At 40.2% G+C, this 19,347-nt stretch overlaps 1 protein-coding gene across 2 annotated transcripts in view; it reads left to right on the forward strand.

Moving 5' to 3' along the window:
• The first annotated feature begins 3,695 nt into the window (after positions 1-3,695).
• mllt3 (MLLT3 super elongation complex subunit) overlaps positions 3,696-19,347 on the forward strand; it is a 118,339-nt gene continuing 102,687 nt past the window's right edge. For both annotated transcript variants that reach the window (XM_072281791.1, XM_072281792.1), the window contains exons 1-2: positions 3,696-3,903; positions 4,147-4,330. In XM_072281791.1, the coding sequence (XP_072137892.1) occupies positions 3,892-3,903; positions 4,147-4,330 (196 nt within the window). In that variant the 5' untranslated portion in view covers positions 3,696-3,891. The remainder of the gene's footprint in view (positions 3,904-4,146; positions 4,331-19,347) is intronic.

Here is a 19,347-nt window from a genome sequence, read left to right on the forward strand (position 1 = left end):
TCCCAACTCATACCTGCCAGATCTCCTCTAAAGCTGCCAAAATTGGCCTTTCTCCAATTTTGAATCTCAACCCAAAGACCATTCCTATCATTCTCCATAATTATCTTGAAACTAAAATAGCCACTCTGGTTCACACTCACTGCAAGTCTAGATTAACCCCCTCTCCCCTCCCCTCCCTTCACGGAAGCAGCACTGGCAAGCCTTCCCCGAATGATATTGCTCCCTTCCAGTCCTGCTTGTACAGTTCCATCTTTCCGGGAAGACAGCCTAATATTCCAAAAATCTGAAGACCCCCCCCCCCGCCCCACACTATCTCCATGTCCATATATTAAACTGCATTATGTTCCTATTTCTAGCCTCACCAGCACGTGGCAGGAGAGGGAATCTTGAAATCACCACCCCGGGGGTCCCAAATTTAGCACCGAAGTCTCAGAACTCACTTTCTGTTACCTGGGGAAAGTATCGTTTAGAAGGGAATTCTACAGAAAAAGACAAAATCAGACAAATGCAGTGACTTTATCTTCCATTCCGCTACAACAGGATGATGAGGTGAAGCCCCTCGCGCTGTATTATACCATTCAAGCAGGATCTGATCTGGACGTTCAGCCACGATATCCCCACAACCGGGCGGTAAACTCTACCTGACGGCTTGGCCAGGATCAGGAAAACTAACAAAACAGCAGATACTGCTTGTGGGGGAAAAAAAAACTGAGTCCTTCCAATACGCCATCAGATTTCTGAGTGGTCCATGGACACTACCTCGTATTCCTCTTTCACACTATTTATTTAATTTTATAACAAATTTCACGACGTACAGTATGACAGTGATAAGAAATCCGATTTTAATCCCCAGTCTTCGACCTGAAACATTAACTGGTTTCTCGTTCTATAAGTGCTTCTTGACTGGATGAGTTCTTCCGACATTTCTGCTTTAGTTACAGCTGCGGACAGTTTCATGTTGAGGTCCCGCCCACAGAACTACCCTGACAGGTTGATAGCTTTAAATAGCTCTGACATTGAGGAGAGACATGTTTCTCTCAACGCCAGAGACATTCTTCAGAACCAGAGACGTTGAATTTAATACTTTTGCTAACTTTTTAGTAACCTTATAGTTAATGAAAGGATTTAGAAATAATTCGAAACAAAAGCACTTTAAGCGTTTCCCTTTGCTTTTTTTAATCTGCAATTTAGAATGATCGTTGAAACCATGTCATCCCGGTCCCAGTGACAAATTTCACTGGCACACGAGCCGAGAGGTAATTTCCCCCAAACTAATGCTGGGGAAATCTATCGAGACTGAAAGCGATGGAAAGCATCGGCGGATTCGGACCAGGGAGTTATTTCACATTGTTTGCCCACATCCACTTCTCGTCTATTAACTTGGCTTTCTGTGGCGCTCGCTTTCCCTTTTCGGTATCAATCCCATTTCTAAAGCAAATGATCCAAAAATCAAGTTCTCCCTCATAACGTGAACAGCTGACCTAACATGACATAGCAATGCAGGCGATGAGACCGAGGGCCTTCTATCTAAACAATTGGAGGTAACACGGGAAGACGCGAGGGAGCAAATTCATGTTAGTAACTTTTTGGAAAGAGCATAAAATTACCACACCAAGTTCAGTTTCGCCCTCGGCTCAGAAGTTTGCGACCCTGAAGTGTTTATGAGCCCTAGGATTCACTGGCGGAATCCCCAGAATCTTGTTTGGCGTCATTTAGCTAGAACTGACAGAGAAAAAAAGCGAAAATAAAAGCATATTTGGGAAGCCAGCCATCCCAGAGAATCACCGGGAGAGTCCCAGCGCATTAAAAAGAAGTTTAAGTGGATGATTTATTTTACAAAAACCTGAATAAAGATGTGGTTTTAAATTTAAATGAGGGGGAGGGCGTGGTTTTAAATTCAAGAGAAGGGGAAACCACTGGTTTAGTGCTCTCATCTGACTGTAAACTCGCTGGTATTGCACACCAGAAGTAATCACTCGCTGCAAATACATTGTTTGGAAGGTCCTAATGACTTGAAAGGCGCCACGTGAAAGTTTGCTCAGGGCGTGGCTGGACTGTGCGCCGTGGTTTTCTGCATCAGTTGTGGGTTTTTTTCCTCGTTAACGCGCATTAGTGTATGTTATACATAATCAAAGTTATTAAATGAGGTAATAAGTTTGCTTTTCGGCATTGGACTGCATTTAACAATGGCCGAGGTGCCTTAAGAATAACCTCGGGAATATAAAACAGGCGTTTAATTAAGTAGGTCGAAGCAAAGATTTTAAATGTTGCGGCAAGTTTCATATTTGGATTTCACGGTAACGAAGGGCGGCAGTGACAGATCTCATTTCAAACTTTAGTAGGTAGGCGGCAGGAATTACATAATATTTGCTTTTGTCCTTGAGGTTGGTGATCGCTACACAGTGACATTTCTCCCAAATCTTACCAATAACCGTATACATCACGTGGTAACAGAACAACTAATGGTGAAATAATTGATTACATGGATGTGCAAAGCAAACATACGTAATACCATAGTTATATTTTTCAGATGGTCCTGGACATTTCCCTCGGTCAGCCGCTCTCAACGAGCTGTGTTCTGATTTGATCAACTTTTAACATTCAATACAAAGCTGTAAAATCAAACGTCATGTTAAGGCACTTAACAGTGGTTTGCCCCTGTATCTAAATAATCAAATTTGCCAAGTAAGTAACCATTAATCTTGTAAAAGCCGCTTTTAGATTTCTTAAATTCTTTGTTGCCATTTAGATAAGGGTTGTCTTCCCATTCAGAACACCAGTTGTGTGAATCGTATTTGAAGGTCCCTATAATCACTTCCTTGATTATGGCGAGCGTTTAATCTACCAGATTTATCTCGACTATCACAGTCATTTATAAATAAATATACTGTAAACTTGCACCCAAAAGTGCATTTAAATTACCCATTCAGTTACGTATTCAAGACGTTATATCAAAAACAGCCGCCGAGAAAAGGCATATTTGCTTTATTCCGTGTTAATGTGGATCTTCCCCACCGTGTACGTAACGCCCCCTGTTGGACAAGTTGTGGCAGAGATGGACTAATTGCAGCGCCCATTTCACCGGCTGGACCAGCTCGAATAAAGGGAAAGGCAGGGAACTAGAAATGAATAAAGGCGTTTAACTCCGGCACTGTGCTGCGCAGTCCCATTTCTATTTTCACGGCGTGCATTTTCCTGATGCCTCCGGCACATGAATATTATTGATCACTTGGAATGACTGATACATTTGCCTTTCTACTTTAGCTGGCCCCATGTTCTCTGAAACATAATCATACGCAATCTTCACTGAGAATTATATTTCTTTATATTGTAGTACGACTTGCTTTCCACTCGTTAAATTGCCTATGGTTCTTCTCTATCTGTGGACTTACCAGCTCTACAATAATTCAGTGCTTCTGGGTGGGGGGGGGGGGAAAGCGCGTATGTCGTTGAATGTGTGTGCGTTTGCCGGACTTACTGAAAATGTGCATTGGTTGTGTATGCGGGGGTATTTGCGGTTCTTTCCCTCGTCTCCTGTGTTTATCCAGGGCATCTTCCCAAGCGGCAGCGCATTGAAGGTGCCGATCGTGCAGTCTGCTCGTTCGGTGATCGGGGGTGGAGAGGAGGAGGGGCAGGCCGTGGGGGGAGCAGCGCGCATGCTCGGGCGGCCGAATTCCCTCTCAGTAATAAGACACACACGCATACATACACACTCGTGTGTACAATGTCCGCCATCGGCGGGGGTTCTGGCTCCACTCTCCCAATAAACAGCCGCGGCAACTCTGCTGTTTGTGCGGAGCGGTTGTGAGGGCTGTGGCTCTCCGCCGCCGCGCCCCCCCCCACCCCTCCGTCCCCTACTCTGCTCCGCTCTGAGTGAGCGAGGAAGGGAGGATGGCCGCCTCGGTGAGTAACCCACCCCGCCGAGTCGTCCGGAGCTGCCACTGCTGTCCGTCTACGTACATTCGCCGAGAGTTTTGTAAATTTGTTTTGCACATGTCTGACGATTGCATTAAGCATCCTAAACTGCATCTGTCTGGGTGGGCGAAAGAGCAAGGCACTTTCCGGCTGTTGCAGCTTCTGCTGCCGGCGCCCGGGCTGTTGCTATCCATATTGACGCGCTTCTCTGTCTATGTGCGTGTGTTTCAGGCTGCCGCTGTTCAGGTTAAGCTGGAGCTAGGCCATCGGGCCCAGGTTCGGAAGAAACCCACGGTTGAAGGTTTCACTCACGACTGGATGGTGTTTGTCAGGGGGCCCGAACACAGCAATATTCAGCACTTTGTGGAGAAAGTCGTCTTTCACTTGCACGACAGCTTCCCCAGACCGAAGCGGGGTAAGCAGTCATGGATTTCTTTTTAGGATTTCTTTTCTGCCAAGCTCTACCTTGCTGTTTTTAGGTGGTACGCTTTTAAGCTCAGATGCCTTAAAACAGTCCCCAGGGACCCAGCGATTTAAAAATAAGTCTGTTGTGTACTGCAGAGTCTTAAATATTGATGTATAGGCCAGCGGTATTTTAATCACTCAAATGATATTGCGATGCAATCTTAGCACTTGAGCTGCATAGAGCAACTTTCCGGTGGTATTAAACACTTGTGTACACTTTTAAATGATTGAATTGGATCGAGATTGAACTTGGTTAAGGAAACAATTTTATTTGGGATTCGCGTGTGTTTTGTCATATTGGCAGATGGAATCGGGCGTCTCTCTTTGGAGACGTAAAGCCTACCCCCTCACCCAAGATTTTGCATCTTCTCTGCCATCAGCTCCTTTTGTATTTGGTATCAGTTTGTATTTGGAAAAGCTCCTGTCAGGTGCCTTCGCGAATTAAATTTTTGTTAAATATACTATCGTTCCGCAGTTTCTTGTGTCTTGCTGTGTTGTGCTACTTTTTCAGACGATTCGACTCTTAACGATAATTTTTTTCAGTAAACTTTGTCGAATTAATTTCGTAATCTACTTTAAAATAAACGCAGTAGGCCAATGCAAACTTTGCCTAAGTTTTATACTTAGAAAACACCCACCTGCGGTTGGAAATTTAAGTTGAAATTAAACTAAGTGCGAGCAGTGGTAATTGCGAGCGTGGCGTTCCGTTCAAAAGAATTTTTCTGCAAACCCATCGAATCACAGACTACAGTGGGTGTAAATTACCTGAAATTTAAAGTGAAATTGGCGAAGATTAACATTTCAACGTGCACGAGAAATCTGGTTAATTTATGGGTCTTCAATCTGGCTCGAATCTTAGGCTTTGTATGGTGTTAACTCATTAAACAGAGCAAGATGTCAAAAATCCAATTGAACTTGGCGGAATCGATATGGGTCTTGTTCTGTCCCATATTTGAACCGCTTGGATAATAGTTTGGTTGGTCTGATGAGGTGAAACGTTTATTAATTGCTTGCCGAAGTCACTTGGATCGCAGTTAGGCGTCGATATAACAATATGAATGAAGTACACCGGGCGTTTTCAGCTGGCCCACAGCGGGTTTAATTCATGCAAGTTTGCCTTGTCTACTGGAGCATTCAAAAACTGTTATTTACCGCATTTTGTGTTAAACAACAACCCGCGTTATGTGTATGAAGACGCCTAGAGCCGGGTTATAGCGAGAAATTGGGACAGGATGTGGTGTGTGTATGTGTATTTGTTTGGGGGGGGGGGAGGAAGAGAAGAGGAACACGACAACGGCTTGAATATGTGATCTACTCTGGACCACAACGCATTATTAAAACACGTGCCCAATCATCAGCCGTCAAAGTTAAACGCACTTCTTAGGCGGAGAGGAAGTAGATTCTCCTTCGTACATCAGACTTTGCAATGCATCCTTCTGAATTCAGGCTGAACCCGTTAATTTTAAGTGATGTCTGCACTCCTCTTTCCCTGTCGTGCAGTCGGTTACAAGTTGCGGCAACTACTCGCGAGAACTTGGAAGTTGTATATATTCATATAATTTTCACTTTGTATAAAATGCGAGAACGTGGGCGTGTTATGTCTGATTCTTAAAGTTCAGCTTTGAGAAAAGTTTCGCCTTTTAAGACAACTGATGTGAGGTGTTTATTGAAAGAGCTGAGGGATACAAATGTTGCATCCGATCATCTTTCTAAAATCAACAGCGTTTTTTTTGAGATAACCTGTTAGTTTGGGTAAACTCGCATTCTAAATATTTAAACCTGGATAAGTCTGTTTAAGACATGAAAAAATTAAGAGCCTGAAATGTGTGTGTTTATTCAAACATTTACCCGTCGTTTAAATTGATGCTTGGCGTTCAATGCTAGACAGTCGCCGTGATTGATTAATCAATTGATTTGGACATCTTTAGAGGGATACAATAGCATTGTAAATCAAAAATGATTAACTCTGTATTTGCCCTAAGTTTGTCATGCTGGCTTAACTCTGAACCTAACCAAGAACCTCTGGTTCCTCCAATGTTGTACACTCCATAAATTGTATGGAAAGTGAGCCAGACGCTGTCCTCAAATTAAAAGTAAGCTTGTAGTTGTAGGATGCCTTGCGGTCACGAGCCGACGCACTTCACAAATAACCCACTAAACAAGGTGGGGTGGGGAGGAAAACAACTAAGTCATAAAAATGACGATTGGAAGGCTTATAGGCGGGATGGCTTGCAACCTGAAAATAAATTGGCCAAGGTTAGGAAGTTTTGAATCCACAAAATTATAAAGGGGAAAAAAGTGAGATGAGTATGTGGTAGAGCTTTATATGTACAAGGAGAATCTGGGGCACTAACACTCTGGTTATTGTGAGTCTTCATTTAAGCTGGCATTTAACTCTTGCCCTTGAGATACCCTGAAATTCTTCTTTTAGTTATTTTTGAAGAGTCACTGGCTCACACACTGCATTACAATGTGCTGTCTGTTTTCGAGGCACTCAGGGATGACTATTGGCTTGGCAACTCTGAGGTATTGCTCCTTACAGCTCTGCTACCCTGCTTCTTTCCAGCCCATCAAAGGCTTTATTTTATACATGGTCACTTGTGTATTTCTAGGGTGACTTGATTTAACATTTTTGCCCAATTGACCAATAAGAATTCTGAGGTACAATTTCTGGGGTTTGCTGCTGGTAAATGCAACTGCAGTTTTGTGAATAAGTCCCTCTACTTAGGGGAAAAATGAAAGTGGATTTTTAAAAAAGATATATATATCTGGGCTTTTGGAGTTCTTGTAGTTTTTAATTGACTCCTCCAAAGAAGGAAACAAAAATTGTTCGGGAAATGACACGAGGCTTGCTTTATGCAGTGGAAGGCTTCTGTCACAAGTGGTTTATAAATGGTTGTTAGAAGGTATGGAAGGATTTTTGGCTTGTGATCTGGAAATAAATGGAGATGTTAAAGTTGAACTGGGATCTTCATGGAGTGTTAGTGAGTATGTAAGATAGCAACAAAATTTTTTGATGTCTATTATCCTATATTCCGACCTGTTCTTATAATGGAATATTATAAACTTCAATTTTAAAAATACTCAGTGACAGTATTGTTTTCTGTTGTTTCAAAAGGTCTCCAGTCAAAAGTTTGATTTCTTTTGTGGTTTGCTTTCTTGATCCTTGAAGAATGAGCCAATAAAATTGTCGCAATTAGATTGGAATCTGGACTTTTTTTCATTAATTCATTGTGCACTTGCAGATTCCAAATCATTGTTAAACACAAGTCTTGGCTACAATGATCTGATACTGGTAATGAATGAACACATTTTTTAAAGTACTACTTTAATATAATTTATTTTTACTTAGCGTTTGTTTATTTGGACACGTGGTAGATTTGTCTGATTTTTAAAATCAGTTGGAACAAACGACAAACCCTAGAAATACTCAGGCCAAGTCAGCATTTGCAAGAATAAGTGAGATTTTTAGTTGTAACCCTTTCATTTTCTTGGGCTTGTTTTATGCTGCATTTTTTTGTGCTGTAGATATTATGTGAAGCATAGACTAACTTGTACACATGTGATGTTTTGTAGTTTTGAATTTCTGATTTTCTCTAAAATACTTGGAATTTGGCTAAGTTAATATTTCTAAGTAATCTGTGCTTTCTATTTTTATATTCGTACAATGATTTATGGAAGATTTTCAAAGAACTTAAGCCATGTGCCCTTTGTGGTAATTGTCACAAGCAGTGCAGTTATACATGGAACATCTTGCCTTTAAGCATTCTGTTGGTAATGAATGTACTCAGAACTACCACTGTGCAACTTATATTCATGTAGTTATGGTATATGTGTATGATTGAATGGCATTTAAACTTGAACCTGTCACTGGCTAATTTACACTCGTGCACATAAATTTTCATCTGTAGCACACTGTTTTAAAAACTGTTAACACTCTTGGGAAAATTTAGGAAAATTACTGTGTAACGTTGCGTAAAGGGAAAATATCCCCTAGGTTCCCCTAAAGGACTTCAAACCAGAACTTTACTATTTCTGAGAAAGAAATGAAGGCATAATGGCTTGTCTATTTAAAATAATTTTGGTTTATAACCAAGGCTTTAACAGCAGTTGCCTGAAATCCCTTTCAAGTCAATGATAATTACATGGCATAAATCAGGGTAGTTGTAATGGAGGAAGAAGTGAATGTATTGGAAATTGGGTTTGATTGCAGCATTTTAATATAGCAGCACATGGTCCTAAAATTTGACACCTCAAGCAACCTGGGTGAGGAAAATTAAATTTTAATGGGTATAGCATTCTGTTTAGGGAACTGGGGAAGTTGCATGTTATGCTTTCATGTGCAGAACAGGTTCCATAAATAGTATGAGAATTTTTCTTTTAAATAGATATTAATAACCCTTGTCCCCTTCCCAGTATTCCCAGAGCCTAAAAAGGTAATTGATGTGGCAGAACTTTTTTCCTATTGTTCAGAATTTTCAATCATTTACAAAAGCCCATGCCAAGTTCAAGTTCACTGCACTAGATGGCAGTCTTTTCCCACAGATTTTGAATTTTAGGTGTTGTCCTATGTATCATTTCCTTATTTTCCATGGTTGATTTCAGAATGTTACAGGTTAATTGGTCCATCTTGAGGAAAACTTGTGTAGTGCCTATCATTTTTTTAAAGGGAAATCTACCCATTTAGATGTGTAACTGGGTGACTGTCTATTTTCAGAACTAGTTGTATGTTACTTCACTCTCATCTATCTGTAATCTGTTAGGGTTGTCCATGGTCTCCAGTGCTCCTGATGTGGCCTCCTCTACTCTGGTGAGATCTGACATAAATAGGGGTATAGTTTTGTCAAGTACCTCCGCACCAAACGTGGAATTTCCCCAGTACAAACCATTTTAGTTCGTATTCCCGTTCCAACATGTCGACCCATGGCTGCCTCTCTTTGCCACAATGAGGCACCCTAGCGTTGGGGTATCAACATCTTGTATTCTGTCAAGGTAGCCTCCAACCTGAAGGCATGAACATCAATTTTTTTTCCCTTCTGATAATTTTTTTTTCCCTTCCCCTTCTCTCTTCTATTCTCCACATTGGTCTCTTGCCTCTTCTCACCTGTCTTTCACCTCCCACTAGTAACCCTCCTTCCTTTTCTTCCATGGTCCACTCTCCTCTCCTAGCAGATTCCTTCTTCTCCAGCCCTTTACCTTTCCCACCCACTTGACCCCTCATCTTCTAGCTGTCCACCTTCCTTTTTATTCTGGTGCCTTCCCTCTTCCTTCCCAGTCCTGAAAAAGGATCTCTGCCCAAAACTTAGACTGTTTATTCATTTTCATAGATACTGCGTGACCTGCTAAATTACTCCTGCATTTTGTGTGTGTTGTTATCTATCTTAGTATGTTTTCAAAATTTTCTGATGAAAGGACTTCGATGTTTCTACTCTCGATATGGGAAGGAGGTGCAAATGTTATTTTACAGTTTAAAATGAATATTTGTTGAACATTGTCCTTTCTGAATTTAGGCTGGGTGGATTCATTGTCTACAAGCTATTGCTTCTTTAAGCCAAGTTGGTACCTACCCAGGGTGCAGGTCCTTTTGCTTTCATTAGTCTTTCAAGTTTCTTAGATTTTTTGGAAGAACTTTTGGGAGAAGAAAGGATGCAGAAATGTATACATTGGCTTGATAATCAACTTTTGCAGTGTCCGGGAAGAACTTCTAGAATATTTTTTTAAATTTCAACTTCAGTGGATGATTGTGTAATTTCTGGACTTCATTGAGTAGATAAAAAGGTTCTGGAAACTCAAGCCAACTTGTGGCTTATGTTTAATTATTTCCAGATGTTTCTGACCTTGGTAATTTTGGCCAGATGAAGTAAAATTTAGTTAAGGTGACAGTTATGTATCAAAAAGGAATAAAATAGTTTTCTTACCTTCTAGTCCTTGAAGTATTAGCTTGTATTGCATGTTCAGATACCTGGAGTAAGACTTGAACTCGGTTATCGTACTCCAGGCTAAATATGTTGCTGCTACTCACTCAACAATGACACTGAGGCACTATGAATGCATGTTAAAGATGAATTGTACATCACAAATAGTTTGAGGGATGAATGAAAACCTGCTTTCAGGTCTTTGAAAAGCCTTTTTAGAATGGATTGTTTCCAAATACAAGTCAGAAAGTGGTGTTATTAAAATTGGATAAAGGGGACAGGATGGAAATTGGGAATAGAGCTTAAATCTGAAGACTTTTGAAGATAAAAATGAGGTATTACTTCATAGAACAACAGTGGGATTCTCAAGGGTATATTGTAGGCTTTCGTACCTTAAGTTCGGATAAATTAGGAACGGAAAAAATGCATTAAAATAAAATCTTGGCGGTAAGGACTTGGAGAGCTAGGATACTGAGCAACATTCTTTCTGCTGGGACATGGGATTTGAGGTTCACCTATACAAATGGGTTGTTAAGACCTGCAGTTGGTTCAGCCTGAGATGCATCGTGGAAGGATTGTAATTGAGCAGGGGCTAAAAGTTGGTGGCTACCTTCCTCCTGCTATACTAGAATAAGTATCACCGAATTCTTGGTTTGATGTTGGATTAGAATTAGAGATAGGTGACAGAACACAGTAACTTGTTGACAATTACAAGTTAATGGAAATCAGACTTGTTAATTAAAATCCAACACTGAATGAATTGAAAGCCTGCCTCCAAGAATCCCCTCCAACTAGAAAGTGGAGAAGGGTAGAATAATGAACCTTGCTTAGTAGGGAGGCTTGTGCAGGATGGTTATGAATGGTTCAACAGGGTCAGAGATTTTAATTATGATATTAGCAAAATGGACATTTGGTGCCTTGGATGTTTGGGTAAAATGGATCAGAAGGAATTGATGTAGCTAAAGGTGAAAGATGATGCTACATTAGGTTGCAGTGCTGGCGCAGAGTGAAGAGAAAATTTTGGGTTCTATTTCATGCCTTCTGCTTTTAAAGGGAGCAGGATGTTACCAACACCAAGAAGTCCACTTTTTAAAACCTTGAAGGGGAGCTGAGAATTAAATTTGACATGATATCCTTTACCTTGTTGCCATTTTTTTTTTGGAGAGCTATATACTTGTACCCCTACGGGTCTCTCTTCTACAACACTTTTTGGGGGACCTGTCATTTGCCGTATGTTTAAGTTGGGAAAATACATTACTTTGCACTTAAGTCAAATTCCACCTGTTTTTTCTTTGCCTATTTTCCCAGTTGATCTGGGTTCTGTTATAATCTTGTTTGGTATCATCCCCAAACTCACTGATCATGTCACCTACATTCTCATCCAAATTGTTAATGTAGATGAGGTACTGCAGGGGACTTCACATCAATGCCTGCAGTACACCATTGGTCACACGCATTTTTAAAAACACCCCGCCAGTACCACCTCTGACTTTCCACCAAGCCAATTTTCTATCCAATCGGCCAGCTTCCCCTGGATCCCATGAGATCTCAGCAACCATGTGGGAACTTGTCAAATGCCTATACTGATAATGTCGACAACCATGCACTCATTGATCCTTTTGATCACCTCTTCAAAATAAGGTCAATCAACTTTGAGAGAGAATTTCCCATGCTCAAAGCCATACTGACTGTCCCTCATCAGTCCTGGTCTTTCCTAATGCAGAGAAATCATGTTTTCTTCGACTCCGTTTCAGTAGCTTTCTCTCCTTTGATGTAAGATTCACTGTGAAATTCCCTAGCTTATCCTCGCAGTAGAAGCACATTAGCCACCATCCAGTCTTCTCGTGCCTATCCCATGGTCAATGAAGATTTTAAACAAAATACCAGGCCCCAGCAATTTCTTCCATTGCTTTCCACAACATCCTCATGTGCACTTGATCAAGCACTGGGAGTTTTATCCTTTAAGACTGCCAACACCTCCTTTGTAATGTCCATGTGTATCAGGATATCACTGCTCTCCTCCCTGAATTCCCTAGCTTCAGCCACCTTCTCCAGGTAAATACAGGTGAAATATATTCATTTAAAACCTCAACTGCCGATTGCTTTACATAGAGATGACCACACTGATCCTTGGGGATCTGTTCGTCTCCCCATTGCTTTCTTCTCCAAATGCACTTAATTTTCTTGGGTTTCTCCTTTACCTCATCTGTCAAGGAATATCTTGTATCCTTTTTTGCCCTTCTGAATGTCCTCTAATTTCCCTTGTACTCAAGGCATATGCTTGTAACCAGATGCCCAACAGCACTTTACAGTACAGGAGACCCGGGTTCAATTCCTGCCTCTGCCTGCAAGAAGTTTGTGCGTTCTCCCTGTGACTGCGTGGGTTTCCTCCAGGAGCTCTGGTTTCCTCCCACAGTCCAAAGACGTGCCAGTTGGTAGGTTAATTTGGTCATTGTAAATCCTAGCCTAGTCACAGGAAAATTAAGTAAAGTGCACTTAAAACTACATAATAATTTCAGAAAGAAAAACTGGATGTTTATTTCTCAAAGCTTTTGATTTTTATCTATAGTTAAATAAATGAATGAAATAATGTAGCAATAAAGATAGATATTTAATTCTGTATGGTTTATTGTAATTTGATCTATTGTACCTAAGACTGTATACAGGCATTTCCATTGTGAGGACATGTTATTTTCTCGCAAGTAACTTCCTTCCATTTGAAATTACTGCACTCTTCAGTCCTCAAGATTTCAAAAGTTTGAAATTGAGAACCTTAACCTGCACCTGTTTTAAAAACAATCCATATTACAGTCTTGTTTAAAGTTTGCTGTGTTTATGAGGCAACAAGCTCTTTGCATCTTCATGCCAAAATTTCTTCCTCACCAAAACTGCTTAGCTGGTTGGTTGTTGAGTCCTGCTGCATGAACATTCCTTGTATGATTATATTGAATAAGTGACTGTATCTTAGGAAAAACTCCAAATTCGGTAACTCGCGATTCTTGTACCAGACTAGCAGATTTATCAGACTGTTAAGGTTATTCAGTATTGATATTGCAAACACTTTTAATTGTGTTTTAAAAGCACAGTGGAATGATGAGCATTTCTGTAACTCAGTCAGGAGGAAGGGAGAGTTGGAAGCATAATCTGGTGAGCTAGATTCCAAGTAATCAGTTAATGGGATCAGAATGTTGTTGTAAATAGTTAAAGAGCAGAATGGATTTTCAAAGGTGCTGTAACGTGTAACCTTTGTCCCTCTGCTGCCTCTGTTTGCTACTGCACCTCTTGTATCTTGAAACATTGTGCTTGCTTTCTCAATGTCATTTTATGGAATTTTTGCATCTAATTTGTTTGTCAGTGTTGTGCAATCCTCCACTCTGGATTGAGTTATGCTCATACCAGACAAAAGGAAGAGGCAAAACTGTTCATCATAAAAACAATGACAGTAACAAAAGAAGAGCTGCAAGGTACTGGGTGCCAAGTTTTATTTTTAAAAGAAATGTAAAACATGGTATCCAAGTTAGTTGAATGAAATATTTATAATTTCATAAAGGAGAAATTGTCTTTTTTATTTGCTGTTGTACATCATTTTATTAATTAACTGGTTTATAGTCTTCAAGTATTGCTTTGAAATATTCTTTTGAAGTAATGAAAATTGTATAAATTGAATTATTGGTCTTGATGCAGGGTCTTGACCCATAATATTCTGTTGATTCCAGAGATGAAGGGGTTAGACTGTGAGGAAAGAATGAGTCGCCTGGGACTGTACTCGCTGGAATTCAGAAAGATGAGAGGAGATCTTGTAGAAACATATACAATTATGAAAGGGCAGATAAGATAGAGGCAGTAAAGTTGTTTCCACTGGTAGGTGAGACTAGAACTAGGGGATGTAGCCTCAGGATTCGGGGGAGTAGATTTAGGGCGGAGATGAGGGGGAACTGCTTTTCCCAGAGAGTGGTGAATTTGTGGAATTCTCTGCCCAATGAAGCAGTGGAAGCTACCTCAGTAAATATACGTAAGACAAAATTGGATAGATTTTTGCATCGTAGCGGAATTGAGGGTTTTGGGAAAAAGGCAGATAGGTGGAGATGAGTCCATGGTCAGATCAGCCATGATCTTATTGAATGGCGGTGCAGGCTCAATGGGCCAGATGGCCTACTCCTGCTCCTATTTCTTATGGTTTTATTTCTTTCTCTTTCTCCTTCCACCCCTCCTTCCCCCACCCCCACCCCAGCGATGCTGCAGTTTGTTTGCTCCTTTAATTGAATCAATGTTGTGTAAATTATTCGTCTAGGGGAAATGTGTGCAGCAACCTTTGTCTATTACTTCTCCCAAGTATCCTCCCCACTCCTCCCACCACCACTGCCAGAAGTTGTAAATAGTTGCTGGTCTTGATGGTACAGATTTTGCAGATTTCTGTAGTCTTTGAGCTTGAAGTCAATGATGCAGGTTTTAGAGCAGATTTCTGTGGTATTGTTAACTTGGACCCATGTCCTTGAAACAATTACAATTACCCTGATTTACCCGAGGAGCAGGAATAAGTCGTCAGGCCCCTCAAGCCCGTACTGCCATTCAGTATGATCGTGGCTGATCAATTCTTTGTCAGTTTCTTCGATTTGATTTAGGGCCCTTCAGAAGAGATTCCTGTGCACCCCAGTTTTAAATGACTGGTCCCTTATTTTGCAACTATGTCCCCTTTGTGTTGGTGCCAAGAATGAAAACACTTCCATATCTGTCTGCCAAACCTTCTTAGGATCTTGTCTGTTTACATAAGGTCACACCTGGAATACAGGCACAAAATGCCTGGACTGTTGACAGGACAATGTCGTCATCCCTGGTGAATCTTTGGAGCTGCCTCCATTGATACTATCTCCTTTCGTAGGTGAGGAGAATAAAATTGTGCACAACATTCCAGGTGTCCAACTGTAACAATACCTCCCCATTCTTAAACTCCAGCCTCCTTTCAATAAGCAAAATGTAACATTTGCCTCCAACTTTTTGCTTCAGCTGCTTGCTAATTTTTGTGATTCGTGCACTGAGACGCACCACGATTCCTCCAGACTTCACTCATTTTCAGTCTGTTTAGAACAGTTTAAACAGTTTACCTCTGTTTAGGTAATCTGACTTTTGATTCCATTTACCAAAGTGCATGACCTCACTTACCATATTCAACTTTTTGCTACGTTTTTGTCCAATCATTCAATCAATTACTTCAGTTTAAATTACAGTGGGGCCAAGCAGACCCAAAGTTTTGTTTTACTGAGAACTTAGTGATAGTTTTTTTTTCATTTCAAGCTGATAGAAATAATTTTGGCTTAATTTTTTTTAATTTGGGAAATTGCCTATGTACATACAAAATAGCATTTATAATACCTGAAAATTTATGTTGGATATACTCCATTATTGATAAGTTGCTTTCTACAAAATTAGTAACATCTTGGTTCTGCTTCAGCTTGTCACGTTATCACCCTTTTAAGCTAATGATGAAAGTGTCGGTAACATTCTACTGACAAATTTAATGTCTGTTTTATGGGGCTAGTTTTGCTCTTTGTCAATTTGAAGTTTTATGTATATTGAGTAACTTGGTAATACTGTTGTATTAAGTGTTAATCTTTGTAGATTTTTTTTATCGTTCTAAATTAATTTAAGGGAACATTTATCTTTGAATCTCTCCAGGAACATAAAGAATTGGAATGGCCAGAGTAATATGTGGTGGAAAGGGCTTACCAATTGCTTTGAACCTCAGGGCAAGCCTAGAAATCAAAGAGAATGCAAGAATTTGGCAGTAATTGTTTTATGACTTGCCAGAAATCATACCTAACTTCTATAGGTAGAGCACAAAGAGTAGCTTTGAAGTGACAGGTTGGTGCTGCTAGCAAGAAACACAAGAAGAAATGGGAGAGCCAAGGGACCTGGAAAGAACGTGTAAACAGGAACTCCACCATAAATGCAAATTCTTATACGGTTTTCACAATGAAAAGGGTTCTCAGGAAGTAGTTTATTGAAGCATAGTTAATAAGGCTGTCTGCTGCTGGGTCACTTCCTCCTTGTATTGTGAGCTATTGCAGATTACTTGTTTTAACATTGTTGTCCTGCTTGTAGGACAGTGAGCATCTGGAGAACGAAAGCCACAACTCATTGATGTATAAGTGTTAAGAAACAAAGTAGCCCAAGTGGTTTCTAATCTGTAAATACAAAAGTTACCTGTAAGTTACATTGAACTTGAAATAATTTTCTTGATGTGCATTTTAAATAGCCCAATGCTGCACTGGATATTAGAGCAGGCCTATACGTTACTAGCACTGTAGAAATATTTCATTGCAGTCTCATTGTTGGATACAATCCAAATAACACAATTTTCTACCAGTGTCCTTCAGGACTTTGTGGTTTGGAAGGCAGTTTTTTAAGGTGACCCTGTCTATCATGAAATACTGAGAATGTGAATGGCTGTGACTGTTCTGTTGTGTGATCAATCTTGATATTCGAGTTTGCAGTCACTAGACTTAAATTGAAGTGATGATTGCTGCAGAAAATGTGTATCCTGGAAGTGAAACAGAACAGCCCAATATGTCTTAATTTGCAATGCAATGAAATTTTGGATGTTTTCCTGTGCTTCACTGTGCCACAGTGCAATTTTCTTTGCCAGCTGTGCATTTAAATGTCATTTACTAGTTAATGCTCCTTTGAAGTGTTGTGATGAAATTTAGACCATATTCTCTCAGGAATGACCATCATTGGACATTGCCAGAATAATTAGGCTTTCAGAATCAGGTTTATTCTCACTGGCATATGACGTGCAATTTGTTAACTTAGCAGCAGTTCAATGCAATACATAATCTTGCAGAGAGGAAAAAAAATAAATAAAATAAAACATAATAATAAACAAGTAAATCAATCACGTGTATTGAATAGATTTTTAAAAATGTGCAAAAAAACAGAAATGTTGTATATCTGAAAAAGTGAGGTAGTGTCCAAAGCTTCAATCTCCATTTAGGAATCAAATGGCAGAGGGGAAGAAGCTGTACCTGAATCGCAGAGTGTATGCCTTCAGACTTCTGTATCTCCTACCTGATGATAATGGTGAGAAAAGGGCATGCCCTGTGTGCTGGACGTCCTTAATAATGGACACTGCCTTTCTGCGACACGGCTCCCTAAAGATGTCCTGGGTACTCTGTAGGCTAGTGCCCAAGATGGAGCTGAGTTTCACAACTATCCCTGAAGCACATCACTACCTGTTCTGAAACATTCCCTGGGGAGTGTAAATTTATTGGCAGAATGTGTAATGCAGCTGACAGTGTAAGAGCCTTGACCCGCTCAGGCATTAGTGCACCATATAGGGGTGCACTTAATTTCAGGGTCACTAGTTTTAGAGCCTAAATTGGCTGGTCAGTGAGGTTCCAGTTTACAGCATTAAAGTCCTGCATTCTTTCCCTGGTAACAACCCTTATTTATAACTGAAAGCTCCATCAGTTATTTTCTTGCTTTGTAAATTTGGAGATGCAAGCTTTGAAAAAAATGTCAATGTGGTATGAAGTTTCCCCATATTCAGCAGGCCAGTTATTGAGATGTCGGGGGAAGGGTGGTGCTGCTGGAGATGAAGACTAGAATTTAGACTTTCCAAATTAGGCTGAAATCTGGATATCATATTTCGCTTTTCACTAATTTGATTTACTGCAAAGTTTGATGTTTAATTGAAATAAGGTTCTACCTAGCTTATGAATGCTAAAGTTGCATATGGGCCATATACTGAGTGTTTTGGAGAGTGGCAGACTGGGTTTGCTGGCTGCTGCAAGAGTACAGTATTTTCTACTGTGCAGTTTCAGGTTATGAACAGCTTGCTAGAGTGGAAATTTCATGGAACTTTGGGAGGGTCAGTAATGGTCTTTTGTTTTGTCAGTTAACTAACTGCTTCATCTTGGCCTTAGCAAATTTGTAAATCTCATTACCACAAATGAGGTGGAAATGATCCCAGGTACCCTACTTTTATTGTGCAGTAACCAAGCACTATCACAGCCTAACTTGCCGCCTTGGGTTGTTTTTGTCATGAATTGCGTTTTTTTTAAAATAGTGCTTCATATCCAGAAGCATTTTTAATTGGAGCCCCAAAACCTGTATGCTCCCACCAGCCAATTCAAATAGAAAGCAAGTCTTAGCTGCTGTTGAGATTGCACTATTACTCTTTGCTGTTGGTTCCCACACTTTCTACTTGTTTGATTGCAACCACATCAAACAAGTGTTTCTAAATAGCATTTGTCAGGGCAACGTACATCTGTTTCCAAAAAAACACATTCTTGAGCATAAGTGCAAACAGTGCAACTTGTCAATGTGCAAGGTTTAACATTTCCTTGGCACCATTTTAGACAAGATGTCTGATTTTTGTGGGGTCTGATTATTCAAAGACTGATCATCCTGACGTACTTTAACCAAATGGAAGCAACACATTGCAAAGTACAAAGAAATCATGTTTTTTTTTCACACACTCAATTCTGTGACCCTTGCAGTTGGGGATGGCTTTCCTGTTTATCTACTTGTGTACAAAAATGGCAGAAAAATCTTACTGATCACTGTTTAATTTTACTCCTGTTTTTGAGGCGGTGTGGATGAAAGTTATGGTGTTCAAGTTTTTACACAACAACTCATGAACATCAGCACATTGCAAAATTGCAGTGAAGAAGGAAACTCCAATGTCCTCCATGTCCAATAATCTTGTCATAAGTCATCTGCTTCCCATGTTACTGGGTGTAAATGTTTGCCATTCCACTGCGGATTTCAATTGCAAATCTAGCAACTAGACTTGAAGCAATAATTTTTTCTCATGTAGCAATTTTTTTTCCACACAAGTCAGAAGGAATTAAATTTGTATTGTGCCAAGTAGTTAATTTCACTGGTGCTTCTATATATTCCAATATAGTACTGATATGACCAAAAGAATTTCTCCACCTTAGTTCCTTTCGGTAGGAGAGCTTTATTAAATGGTTGACCATAAAACAGACTTGTGCGGCAAATTGAGGCGGCTTTACCCTACCAGTTGAGTGCTCAGGAATTAACATGTTCC

Source organism: Mobula birostris, chromosome 17, assembly GCF_030028105.1.
Source record: "Mobula birostris isolate sMobBir1 chromosome 17, sMobBir1.hap1, whole genome shotgun sequence".
NCBI lineage: Eukaryota > Metazoa > Chordata > Chondrichthyes > Myliobatiformes > Myliobatidae > Mobula > Mobula birostris.